The sequence below is a fragment of the Lissotriton helveticus genome, chromosome 1_1, assembly GCF_964261635.1.
Source record: "Lissotriton helveticus chromosome 1_1, aLisHel1.1, whole genome shotgun sequence".
NCBI classification, from domain to species: Eukaryota; Metazoa; Chordata; class Amphibia; order Caudata; family Salamandridae; genus Lissotriton; species Lissotriton helveticus.
The window spans coordinates 1,766,712,453-1,766,726,550 of NC_136057.1; the positions used below are offsets into that span (position 1 = coordinate 1,766,712,453).

Consider the following 14,098-nt stretch of genomic DNA (forward strand, 5'->3'; position numbering starts at 1 on the left):
TTGCCTAAGTTTGTTATTGGCACTGGAATGTTTGGTGATACATACCAATCGTTGTTGATTAACTCGATTCCGATCTTGAAACATGCTGTCTCTGTTAAAGTATCTTGCCCTTTTGAATGAATCTTGGTACGCCAACGAACACTCAAAAAGAATGTTTTAGCTGGAGCAGCAGGGGCAACCCTGAATTTTGCAAAAAGATTGGGGTCAAAGCTCCTTCCCGCACTACTGAAGATCTATAATGGAAAATATATTCCCATGGCTACGTATGGGTGTGATGTTTGGAGCTCCAAGGACGTAAAGGGAATTCAGGGGGCTGAGAATAATTCAATGCGTAAACTCCTTGAGGGTCCCAATTGCAACCCCTTTTTTAATTTACATGAGGAATTGGGGACGTGTTACATTTCGGATCAGATTTGGGTTGCTATGCTGTTGTGCTGGTTCAGAATCTGGGCATGTCCAACCCCAAATTTAAACCAACTCATAATTACCGATTGCATTGCATTGGTGGGGGCTGTACACATTTGCTGGTTTAATTCCATAATGGAGACAGCTGCTTAGGGATGAAACAGAACTAGCCAAGCCCTCGGTGAGAGTGTTTGCCACACTGAGCTTGGGTCCACAGAGGCAACCAAATCTACCCTATGTTAACAAAACATATCGGGCCCGCTTCACAGAACTAACTTAAGACAAAATACTAAACTTACTACTATTTTCATATTCACAGAATACACTTACTCATTTTGGTATTCACAGAAGACACTTACTCTTTTCGGTATTCACAGAAGTTAGGAGTCCTAACTTTAGGACTCCTAAATGCCTTCTGTGAATACCGAAAGTCTTAAAGTTAGGATTTTTCTCAGTTTAGTAGTAGTAAAGTTAGGCCTCCTAACTTTAGGACTCCTAAATGCCTTCTGTGAAAACCAAAAGTCTAAAAATTAGGATTTTTCTCAATTTAGTAGTAGTAAAGTTAGGATTCCTTACTTTAGGACTCCTAAATGCCTTCTGTGGTTACCGTAAGTCTTAAAATTAGGATTTTTCTTGGTTTAGTAGTAGTAAAGTTGAGAAAAATCCTAATTTTAAGACTTTCAGTATTCACAGTAGGCATTTAGGAGTCCTAAAGTTAGGAGTCCTAACTTTACTACTACTAAATTGAGCAAAATCCTAATTTTAAGACTTTTGGTATTCACAGAAGGCATTTAGGAGTCCTAAAGTTAGGAGTCCTAACTTTACTACTACTAAATTGAGAAAAATCCTAATTTTAATACTTTCGGTATTCACAGAAGGCATTTAGGAGTCCTAAACATGGTACAACATGGTATTGTAATGTATATGCATTTTGGATTGTTTGCAATGAAACAGAATTGAACAGACACACAACCCCCTCAGTGCTATTGAATTAATCTCTGCTGTGCTCAGCCAGAGTCCACATAAAATGGAGACAACAGGGCAGAGTTCAGGGCCACATCTTGTCGGCTTGACGGGAAGTCACTGAAGGACAGCAAAAATGTAATCAACTTGCTGCTTTTCACCTTAGAGCTGCCTAACACTACGTGCACAAGCTCTTTTTATTCTGTGTGTTTTACAGCGACCTTTGGCTGACCACTACTAGAAAATGATTGGCCTCTCTGGTCAGCCATTCAAGAAGCAGCCTCAAAGAGTGGGCGATGAAGTGGGAAAGGCACAATGTCCTGGTATTATAAAAAGGAGCTTTCTCACAGTGCCCTCACATTCCCCTCCTGGCACCATGAGGCCTTGTACCCTTATGTTCCTGCTTTGTACTTGGGCATGCCCTCTACTAGTCCAAGCTCGAAAATTGTAAGTTTCTGTCTTTCATTTTTTTTTTATTTTGCCACATGTATTTGTTTTCAAGATCAGAATATTATGTTGTGTTTTTGCCACCGCTGCCAATAGTGAATTGTTTTATATGACGCCATCAGTCAGGACTGGCTTCTCGGCAAACAGAACTTTAAATGGTGGGGTATTTAATAAAAACAGAACTTGTTTACATTTTTGTCAAAAAACATTTAACAAAATTCCGTAACAAAGCTTTTGAAGTCATCCTCCTGAGACTTGTGTGAACAGACACTGCAGTGATTGCCACATACAGTACACGGAGGGGCATCAAGGAAAAAACAGGATCAGGTTGAGAATGCTTCTGATGCGACAGCTCTACTAGCCATCATTTAACAGAATGCACTAATTGCAATTGTTTTAATCCCTGATTTATAGTGAGGGCCACTGGAAATATGCGATTATGCGATTGTGTGGCTGCAAAGATTTTCGCATAAGTATAGATTTGCCCAGAGAACAGTGTATTTTAATTGAATATATGGTCAAGTAGAAAAGTGTTCCGACCAAATATAGTCAATCGTTCATAACCCAATAAAAATAATCTAGACATATATAATGACTCAGGATTAAAGTACCTGATGTATATTATATCGTGGCCAGTTCAAAACTATCCTTAAAGATTGCCATTAATTATTTTTAATTTTGGGGGGTGGTCATTAACCCATTGTTTTGCTAAGCAGAGTAGTTCTTTGACTATTGTCACGGGAATTTCCAATGCACGTTGTGGGGGTACAACCATCCACTCCCACTATGATGAACTCTGTGGTCAAATTACACCTTTTTAACTAAGTAGCTACAACGTACTTCAGGTCTAAACCATGTACTGCACAAATGTGGCACATACATTAAATACATGAACTAAATCATTCTCTTCCCATCTCTCATTGTGCCCTCTTTACATATAATGTTCTTTTTTCTTCTCTACCAATCTTCCTATCCCTCCTTCTCTTTTTCCTTTCTCCTCTGTTCCCTGTCTCTGCACGACTTCTCTCTCAGCCTCCTCTATTTCCTGAGCCTTTTTCTAGAAGTTTTTGCTGTGCCTCTAGCACGCTATTACCAATGCAAGTTCTCCAGGTTTAGTTACCTTCTGGTTAATATGAAACAGGAAATGCTTAACGAGCGTAGTGCAAACTCTACATCATTAACTTTCAAGAACACATGGAACTGAGCCAAATCAAATGGACAATTGCTCTAATCTGGATTTCAGAAAAACAAATATTGGGGGAGGAGGGTCGAATGTTTTGTTTTTTTACGAATTGTTAAAGTGGGAACGTGTAGCGCTGCTCTGATGTCTTGCTCTGATTACAACCACTCGTGAATATTTCATGACTGTATTGCAGCCACTCGTGACTATCTTATGCATGTATCTCAGCCACTCGTGAATATCTTATGAATGTATTTTGCCCTGATTTTCAATCAATAACATGTTTACAAAAAAAAAACATAAAAGCAAGTCAGAAAAACAAATATAGTTAATTAAACACAAATGCAGTATTTTGACGGTATATCCACATACCATCTAATTTGCAGAAATCAACTAAAACTTTAAGAGCTGACTAGGCCATACAAGAAGCTATATTCAATCTGTAAAAACACAATTTTGCAAGTAAACGTCCTCTGTTAATCTAAAATTATATCTGGTCAAAATATATTTATTTTGGTTCTGGCATAGAACCATAAAACAACAGTATTTAGTTTTTATTACAAATCAGTTACATTAATGTCAATTGGTGTCAACAAAACAAAAACAGCGAATTACTATAAAATTAACTAAAATAACCGTGACAGTCATCCAAGTCTCATACTGCTAGTAAATATTCATAAACTCATTTAGTCAGCTTGTTAATTTAAATGCCTATTTTACAAAACCTCTCCACTGCTTGACTAATCGTCTTTATATTTTAAAAGAAAGATGCAGTAGCCATATCGTATCTGTTTCCATTATACAATAAGGGTATTATAGAAATACACATTCTAGCAGGATTCCTCTGTTCAGTGTGGTAGAAGGGTTGCTTCCAACAGATGCCGACAGGAGCACACATTTGTTCTCTTCGATCTGAATGCACATAGCCACAGATCCTTGCGTCCCAGGTTGCAGAAGATATGCCCGTAGCCTTATACACTGTTATCGTCTGGACTGAGGTTTATACTCTAAAGGAGAGGCAAGACTATAGATACAGCATTCTGAGATTCAAAGACTCGACTTCTGTCCTTCGGTGCTCAGGATGTCTTCAATATGATTTGAGAACAGGATAAAAAGGAATGACCTCTCATCAAGGTAAAAGCATCTGTTCATTAACCTCTAGGGTTGTAGCCTACCTCGGCTGATGGATTCATATGTATTCTTTGAAAAAGGGGTATGAAATGAAATTTGATTTATTAAGCGCATGGCTGCCCAAGAGCGTCCCAGCGCTGAAGGCTGGGTTAGCTCCCACGTCTGCCGGTGAGCCACAGTTTAGGACAGTTTACTAACTCAAAAGCTGCATTTAAATCCACAGTAGCTAAATGTAATCCTGGGCACTTTGATATTAACAAATAAAGGTTTACACACTGTTCTAAAGTGCCAGGTGCTCTGCGGAAACCATTGTGTATCTGCCAAGATTCAGCTAGCCACCGCCCAGGCATGGAGCCGTGAAAGAAGTATCCTTCCTAAATTATTGCTGGTTGAGAAAGTTCTTGGGGTTTCTACAGCACGTTTGAAAGCAGGGATTGTGGTAGAGTGTCACCCTATATCTGGTATGGGTTATGCTATAGATGTTTGAACCACTGTGAGCAATGGACACAAAAGGTTAATGTTAGAACTAGGGGTCTCTAGATGGCTGAGGTAGGTACCTTAGGCCAAATAGGGACCCTTGCTTCCACGTCAGGGAAAGGAAGGATGCCTTCTTAGATAGCCCTGTTCAGCCCATTGGTAGCTTGGCACGAGCAGGGAGGCTTATCTTTAACGCAAGTATGTAAAGTATTTGCAACCACGCGGTCAGTAACCCAATGATGACACCACACATGGACTCCACATGAGTTTCATAAAAACAAGTATATATTTATATAAAAAGATATACGATGAGACCACACGATATAAATCCAACATATGCATATTTGAAATATTCCTCCTGGCCGGTTATTAGGCCAGCCAGCCCTTGTAGGTTCTGGCGATATTAATGAGCAATTCTAGATGATCCACTGCAGTCCTAATGCAATGCTATGCAGTTCTTAATGCAAGAATCAGGCACATCGCAATGTAAAAATAATGCAGTTCGTTATGCAACAATCAAGTAGTTTGTAATGCCAAAATAGTGCAATGCATAACGCAACAATCTGGCAGTTCGTTATGCAAACTAATGCAATGTGTAATGGAACAATCAGGCAGTTCGTAATGCAGAAATAATGCAAGGCGTAATGCAACAATCAGGCAGTTCGTAATGCAGAAATAATGCAATGCGTAATGCAACAATCAAGTAGTTCGTAATGCAGAACTAATGCAATGGTTAATGCAACAATCAGGTAGTTTGTTATGCAGAAATAATGCAATGCGTAATACAATAATCAGGTAGTTCGTAGTTAGCGGCTCCACAAGGAAGCGTCTCAGCGAGTGGGCAGCCTGTGAGCAATCGCCTGACAGAGACGCGGCGGCATCTATCCACTGCGCAGGTCTTGTGGATGAGACAGCCCGGCGGGAGGAGGAAACACCAGCCGGAGTAGGCGGAGATTTCCTTGTTAGACCTGTCAGCCCTCTGGGTGGTCCCTCCTTCCCATTTATTTATTTTTGTCCCCTTTTTGCCCTCAATCTTTTTATTTTTTATGTCCACTGGATTTTTCAGGTGTTGACCTAAGGGTTTGGTGCTCTTTTCCCTCATAGTCTTTTTCCTGGGGCCTAGCTGCTCTTTTCTGACTAAAACCCTAGAACACACAAAATGGTGGCTTATAACTGCCACAACTGATTACCTCAGGGACTGGCCATAGACTTATGTAGGGAATCTAGAATCTTCTGGCCTGTTCTGGACACTTGGAACTAAGGGTATAAATAGGCCAGGTCAGGGAGGCCATTTTAGAACGATCTTGGGGAACTAGCTGGAGTACAGGCTGGGACATCAGCGCGGTGGAACACTGAGAGGATTGACTTCACCCTCGGGGAAGTGCTCTCTCTCCTCTGTTATCGCCCCTGGCCTTAGATCTGACCCTGCTTAGGACCCCTAATCCTGATTACTGCTCAGAGACTCCCCGAAGAAAGGAACAGCCAGTCACTGGGTTTACCCCCACTCTCTCTCATCACCCCCATCGATGTCACAAGACCGGCGGATGCTGAAGGTGGTTTCCTCACCTGTGTGGTGGCGCACGGCCCAGCAGCTGGTTTGCCCACCATCCAGAGACGTGGTATCCCGAGTTCTGGTGAGCCGCGAGGCCCCCTTCCCCCGACCAGTTGAGTGGTGTCGGGATTCGAGGGAGGTCCTGGTGTAGCGGTGCCGTTGGAACTGCGGCTGTGTGGAAGAAGGGAGGCCGCGTCTATCCTTCGCGCAGGCCCAGTGGCGCGGTATTTGAGAGGAGTGACTCGGAGGGGGAGCAGCCTGAAGCGACTTGCCGGTTGTGAGAGGCGGCGGTGTCTGACTACTGCGCAGGGCCGGAAGCATGGCTCCACAAGGAAGTGTCTCAGCGAGTGGGCAGCCTGCGAGGAATCGCCTGACAGAGACGCGGCGGCATCTATCCACTGCGCAGGTCTTGTGGATGAGACAGCCCGGCGGGAGGAGGAAACACCAGCTGGAGTAGGCGGAGATCTCCCTCCCTCCGTGAGTCAGCCGCTAAGGGCCCTTCTTGGCCGAGGAAGGCAGCGCAAGGTGGGGACTTAATTTCCCGACTGACCAAAAGCCCCAGACCCAACGATTTCCCTACCGAGTCTCAAGTAAGTGGGAAGTGGGAGGCTGGGCAGCCTTTACAGGCCTTCGGTCACTTGAGGTAGTTGGGCTCAGTCAATAGACACGAGAAACGGGCGGGAAGAGCCCAGGAGGAAAAGCAACTGCACTAAGTACTGGAACAAGCGAGAGGGTGTGATTCATTAGTTCCGGTGCCATCTAAGCCGGACTTGGGTTAATCCGAGGGTAGAATTAATAAGGATAACCTAGAGAAAATGCAGACTGTACTGTTTTAGATAGGAGGCTAGGAAACTTGAATGTACAGCCCCTTTTTAGTGATTGGGTAAACGCTAGGACCTGCCTTCATAGAATGGGTAAGCCTTCCCAATAGATCAAAGCCTATTTACAGAAGGATCCTGAACTATGTTCTGAACAACAACTGTGAACTGAATGTTAAGAAAGAATTGAATGATTCATGTTGACTTGCGGTTAATCTACTAAACTGTCCGTTGTTTGAATCTTTCTTCAAGTTACCAGGATGCAGAAGTGACCCCAGGGCTACTTACTTCCTATCAGAAAATGTATTGAATTTATGAAGAATTTTCTGTAATGTCAACCTAAAAGTGCCATAGAAGAATTGCTCTTGAATTGTGTATCTATGCCTTCGCAAATAGTTACAAATGCAGGTATTATAGAAAAATAATCTAGATATTGAATTGAAAAATTGAGTGCAATTATAAAACAAACTCAAGAAAGGATAAAGCTTTTCTACTTTTATAAAATTATGGTGTAGAGTCATTTTTGAGTGGATGGACACGGAGTTATTGTAAGGGTGGGACGCAAGCTTAACGTTGATGCTTTTGGATTAGTCCTTTCCCTCTCTGTGCCAGGCTGCCCTATGTGATCTGGATACTTACAGGTCCAACAGTAATGCAGAAAAAATGCAATGTGTAATACACTACAGCACCGACCACTGTGCTTTTACACGGTCTCTCCGCCATTCATACCATTATACTTTACACAGGGAGCACTTGCACTTTGATACTGATCAACAGTGGCAAAGTGCCCAAAACATCTAAGTTGTTCAAAAGCAATCCATCACAGCATCAAAAATAGCGGAAGTAGAGGCAGAAATGCCAGGTGTAACATTCAACGTACAATTTATAAAGGTACATAGGTACATCATCAAGGTCAGGAGCTTTGCCACTCAGACTGAATATAGTGGCTTCCTAGTTTCATCATAGGAGGATATCAATGGTTCATTAGAGTAGGTTCTTTAACCCTCCGGAGTAGTACAGGGTCCATATTATGAAGAAAAATCGCTCACCCAGACAGAGGCTGAATAGTCATCTCAAGTGCCCCAACATCCATCAGAAAATGGTGACTTACTAACAATCGGCCAAAAAGCAGGCATATCCCTTGATTGGGAGGCCTCAGTTATTTTCTCCCATGTTTTTTTTGCCATTAATTTTTCCTAGTAGAAAGACAGCTTTTATAATCTATTCTGGTGCTGAGGACTGCCTCAGAAACTCTACGGCAGAACTTATTGTGAGATGGAGCACTTTATTTCTTTCTAAACAATTTTGCCATCAGATACTTGTCCTGCTATTACAACGGGCTGCCAGAGTGGACAACATGGTTTGAGTTAAGGTTAAGAAATCTCAGAGAACTGCAGCACCATTGGCGTTATTATCCAGTCATGTCATAATGCCATCCAGTGAAGTGCCAATGGCCTTATTGGTAACCTGGGAAGAATACACCTTTTCCCATTTCAATCATAAGCCTTGATGTGCCTCCATTTCTTTTTAGAAAATTCCAGCCCCAGATGTTTGAGAAAATGTTGTGATATCAAATAAGTTATCCAAGTGTTTGGACACTCTAAGGACAAAAAACTATTCTGAAGTATAAAACCTTACACAAGGTTAGATGAAACAGAAACATTATTAGCAACCGTGGTTACAACTCTGGCGTTATCAATCAGCATCAACAGATTACTACAGATGTAATGAGAATTAACATCATTAAGGTTATATGTTGTTATGTTGTCAAATAAAGCATCCATTGGTCATTTACATGACCAAAAATATGGTCAGTGGGATAGCACCTCAAAATATTTTCTGCATGAAAGACAACATCCTAGCTTTGAACTAAAAGCCTCAGTTAGAAAAATCAGAGGCATACATTTAGCATGGAAACTGCTATTGATCACGTCAAACTATAGAGAGGTTTATTTCACAGAGCTAGGGATGAAGCAGAAACAAAATACCTTGGTACTATAACTTTACTTTAATCACAATGATAAGATTGTGCTAATACGTATTAGAATATGTATTAGCACAATCTTATCATCTTATAGTACCAAGGTATTTGAGCTACTGGTATTCATAACAGTGATGACAAATATAAGATTAACTTTAATTCAGATAGTTAGGCCCCCCTCGAGTCGAACTACACTGAGAGTGGGGCTAGGCCGTAGAACGATTGGAACCAATGTAGATGATGCTTTTCTTTTTTTTATATATATTTTTATTAATTATAACACAAGAATAGAAATACAGATATCAGGCATCATTTGGCGGAACATATCATAACATTGAACGGGAAGAACAGTCTGAGGATACACAACAGTTATAGGCATCTGGAAAACATCGATACAAATTGGAGCTGAGATAAAGCAACACGGTACAGATAGCCTTGGGCAAACATAATCGGATCCTGTCCGTCCAGAATACTGAATATGAGACTTCAACCCTAGACACCCAGATATGAGGATGAAATGATCAGGAGAACGTGCCACATTTCTTGTGAAGAAGGGAAAAGGGAAACAGAAAGGTCATAGAACAAAATAAAGGAAAAATAAGAAACCCCCCCTCAACCCCCCACCCTGCACCCCTGCGGATGGCTACGACCTAACCCCACTAGCAGCGTGCCTGTCGCCCTCTAAACTAACCCCAGGGAAGGGAAAAGATGGAGGAGGAGAAGAATCGTAAAAAGCAAATACACCCCCGGTCTCCCGTACCCCCCCCCCCCGCCAGAAGCCATCACCCCGAGATAGAATCAAACCGACATAAAGCAAATTTACAAACCAATCAGGGGGGTATAGCAAGGCACCACCCAACTCCCTTCACGTTATAGGTACAATCCCGATATTAAGTCAAGCTATTTCACCGAACCCAAGCCCTCTAGATCATCCCTGGCCAGTACGGTACTTCATAAAAGTCTTTTCCAGTCGAACCACCATCTCAATCGAAAATGCAGGACGATCGTCAAAGTTCACTTCGGTGTTGCAGGATCGGCAAATGGAGAGAAAGTCACGAGTTCCACAAAACGAGCGAAGGAAAGTGTCCAGAGATGTCACGTCTGTCCAACAGTCACTGAGGGATTTGTAACAGTACAGAAGACTGTCCATAGCTGAATGAAGCGGCAGCAGGATCGAGCAGGGAACGCTAGCGACAAACACGGGTTCGCCGACTGTGAATTGAGTATCGGAAAAGCACAGTAAATCCAGGTTATGTCCGGGGACCTCGAACTCAGATGTACATTGCATCGCTGGTATCGCAGGTGGTTGAGAGCTTAATGGAGAGTCAGAGACCGGTCCCAGGATACCGTCAACTTGCACGCTCAGTGTCCGGAATACGACCGTGAACTGTGAATGGAGCGCCTCAATGGCGGCCATGACGGCCTGTAGCGATGGCGTACCTTCCGTCCGCCCCATCTCCTCTCGCGAAGAGGCAGAGCTGGATTCGTACCCCGGAGGCCGGCTTCTCCGGGGCAACAGGCCACGCAAATCCAGTGATCACAGTGGGCGCTCCCCGTCTTGTAAGATCGACACCGTCGCCGATAGCGAGGGCCCAGCCCATCAACCCCGGGAGGTCAGCAGGGTCTCCGGGCGTCGGACCCCCAGACACGGCAGCCGGCGCGATCCGCTTTTGTGTTCACGGTGTAGACCGGTCACAATGCCACCATCTGAAAACCAACAGGTTACAAGACACTTGGGGGGACCGGGCTCCGTCCAGGTCCAGCGGCCGTTGTTGATCAACTCCAACCCGGATAGTCTAGAAATCGAGGCCCCGGCTTCCACACGATGTTAGGCCGAGAATGGAAACACGGCGTATCTTCGGAGTCCGATGAGATAAAAACCTCGGGATTACACCTTTAGAAGCAGCAATACTTCATGAACCCGGGAGTCTGGTGCGAATGCAGGATTAAGAACAGGATATACGAGCTACTGGCGGAGGTCGGCGGAGCCGGGAGCTTATGCGGCCATCTTGGCAGCTGGCGTAGCTCCTCCCGATGATGCTTTTCTAATGCCCATGTCATTTGTAGATATACCCTATCAAATCATATCAAATTAAAGATACCCATTAAAATCATTGAATTTAGTACCTAAGGTGGCCACATTTCAAGATCTAAAATGGACATAATGCCTAGAGGAAATCAAAACACTTATTTAATTAATTAATTAATTAATTTAAGTATTTATATAGCGCAACATATACCCGAAGGCATCAAGGCACTTGAGGAATCTACATCTGGTGAACGTAGACTGTCATCGACCATCTCCAGGTTACAAAGTAAAGAGCCAGGTCTTTAGGCCTCTCGTAAAAGATAGCAAATCAGGGGCATTTCTCAGATCAAATGGTAGCTTATTCCACCATCTAGTGGAATTGCTAAAAAACCTTTTCCGCCCCATCTCTGAAGACGAAATGTGGGTTCCTCCATTTGCTTCAATGAGGTCGAACGCATGGTTCGACAGGGGGTATAGCATTTAAAACGCTTCCTCACATAACACGGTCCAGAACTTTGTAATGACTTAAAGGCAATGCACAAAGCCTTGAACATTATGTGCTTTTCCATGGGTAACCAGTGTAAAGTTTTGAGAGCATGTTTTGCTGATGTAAATTTGGCTAATCCAAATAGCAGTCGTGCTGCAGAGTTCTGAAGTACCTGAAGCTTAACCAACACGGATTTGTTCACTCCTACCAAAAGCCCATTACAATACTCAAGTTTTGATAGGACTAAGGCTGACATTACTGTTTTTTGTAGATTTCCTTGAATAAAAGGGAGCACTTTCCTTAATATTTTCAGGATGAAAAAATAGAAGAAGTAAGCCTCTTTATGTGCAGGGAGAAGGAGAGAGTGGAGTCCATTATAACTCCGAGATTTTGAACTTTGGCCGCTGGAGTGGGAGCCACTCCCAGTTCTGAAGGCCACCAATCCGCTGACTAAAATGTTGTGTCTTTACCAAAAAGTACCACCTCCGTTTTATTTGAATTTAATTTGAGGCAGTTTTTGGCCATCTATTCACTGACACTTCTCATGCTGTCCTTATATTTTAATGCCGTGTCCTGCTTATTACTTGAGATTGTAATAATTATCTGTGTGTCATCTGCGTATGACACCAATTCGAACCTGTGCTTTTTTATCAGATGAGTCAGGGGAGCAACATAAATGTTGAAAAGGGTGGGGCTCAACAATGAGCCCTGGGGGACACCACATGGGAGTCTAAAAGGTTTCGATTTAAAGCCCTGTGCTGAGGCTGGCGTACTAATATTTAAGCTCGCTTTGGCTGATCCTGCCTTTGAAATAGGAAAGGTTTGAGCTGAATACTGAAAGTGATGAATAAGAGTCACCAATTATCTGTCAACAGGAAATGTTAGAAGAACAACTGATTGGATAGCCAGGGCATCAAACAATAATATCAAGAGAGGAAAAGCAGGAGAAATCAATTGTCGAAATCGAAATCGCAATTGTCAGTACATAATTTTAGTCTAGTGCTTTTCCTTACATGGGCTTAGTTAATGGATTAGGGCTCAATAGAGGTTCTAATAACATGCCTAATGTCACTGTTGGACTGATTTAGTGAATAATCTATTGTTAGCTGCTCAATATAAAAGTATAGCGTAAGGCAGAAATGTACAGGATGAAGCAATTTCTAAATGTAACTCCTCTGAAACTGATTATGTGGAGTGATCTACCCAATCACATTTTCTGACCATCAAAATATGACAAAAATAAACAGTACTACCAAGCACATTGAAGCACATGAATGTTCTTGCTGTGTTGTGCCCCAATATCTTCTCTTCTCTTCGCACCAACCACCAAACCATCGCCCCCCCACCACCACCCTCTGCGCCTGGATCCCGGTCAGCACCGAAGACACCACCCGCACGATGAACACCATCCACTCCGGATCCTCAACCGACCCCTGCCCCCACCACATCTTCAACAGGGCCGACTCCATCATCGCATCCCAAGTCCGGGACATCATCAACCTCTCCTTCAACACCGCCACCTTCCCGGAGAGCTGGAAGCATGCCGAGCTCAGCGCCCTCCTGAAGAAACCTACAGCGGACCCCACCGACCTCAAGAACTACCGCCCCATCTCGCTCCTCCCTTTTCCTGCCAAAGTCATCGAGAAGACCGTCAACAAACAGCTCACCGCCTTCCTCGAGACGAACGGATCCCTCAACCCCTCACAGTCCGGTTTCCGAGCCAACCACAGCACCGAGACCGCCCTCATCGCAGTCACAGACGACATCAGATCCCTGCTCGACAACGGGGAAACAGCTGCCCTCATCCTCCTGGACCTCTCTGCAGCGTTCAACACTGTCTGCCACCGCACCCTAATACAGCCCCTCAGCAACATCGGAATTCAAGAGAAGGCACTGGAATAGATCATCTCCTTCCCCGCCGGAAGAACCCAGAGAGTCCGCCTCCCCCCTTTCAGATCCGCGGTCACCGAAATCATCTGCAGGGTACCACAAGGATCCTCACTCAGCCCCACCCTCTTCAACGTCTACATGAGCCCCCTCACAGCCATTGCACGCCAACACAACCTGAACATCATCTCCTACGCCGACGACACCCAGCTGATCCTCTCCCTCACCAACGACCCCGCCACCGCCAGAGCCACCCTCCAGGAAGGAATGAAAGACGTCGCAGAGTGGATGAAGACCAGCCGCCTGAAACTGAACTCAGACAAGACGGAAATCCTCTTCCTGGGATCATCCCCCTCCGCCTAGGACGACTCCTGGTGGCCCCCTGCCCTGGGCACCACCCCCAAGCCAACGGACCACGCACAAAACCTGGGCTCCATTCTGGACTCCTCCCTCTCGATGACCAGACAAGTCAACGCCGTCTCGTCATCCTGCTTCAACACACTGCGCATGCTCCGTAAGATCTTCCGATGGATCCCCACGGAAACCAGGAAGACGGTCACCCAGGCACTCGTCACCAGCCGACTGGACTACGGGAACACCCTCTATGCAGGAACCACTGCCAAACTACAGAAAAGACTCCAGCGCATACAGAACGCCTCCGCACGACTCATCCTGGACATCCCCCGCCACAACCACTTCTCCGTCCACCTGAGAGACCTGTACTGGCTCCCCGTCAGCAAG

At 44.2% G+C, this 14,098-nt stretch overlaps 1 protein-coding gene across 1 annotated transcript in view; it reads left to right on the forward strand.

Moving 5' to 3' along the window:
- Positions 1-1,670: 1,670 nt before the first annotated feature.
- LOC144752100 (complement C3-like) overlaps positions 1,671-14,098 on the forward strand; it is a 1,799,539-nt gene continuing 1,787,111 nt past the window's right edge. The window contains exon 1 of the mRNA XM_078640046.1: positions 1,671-1,815. Coding sequence (XP_078496172.1) covers positions 1,745-1,815 — 71 coding nt within the window. The 5' untranslated portion in view covers positions 1,671-1,744. The remainder of the gene's footprint in view (positions 1,816-14,098) is intronic.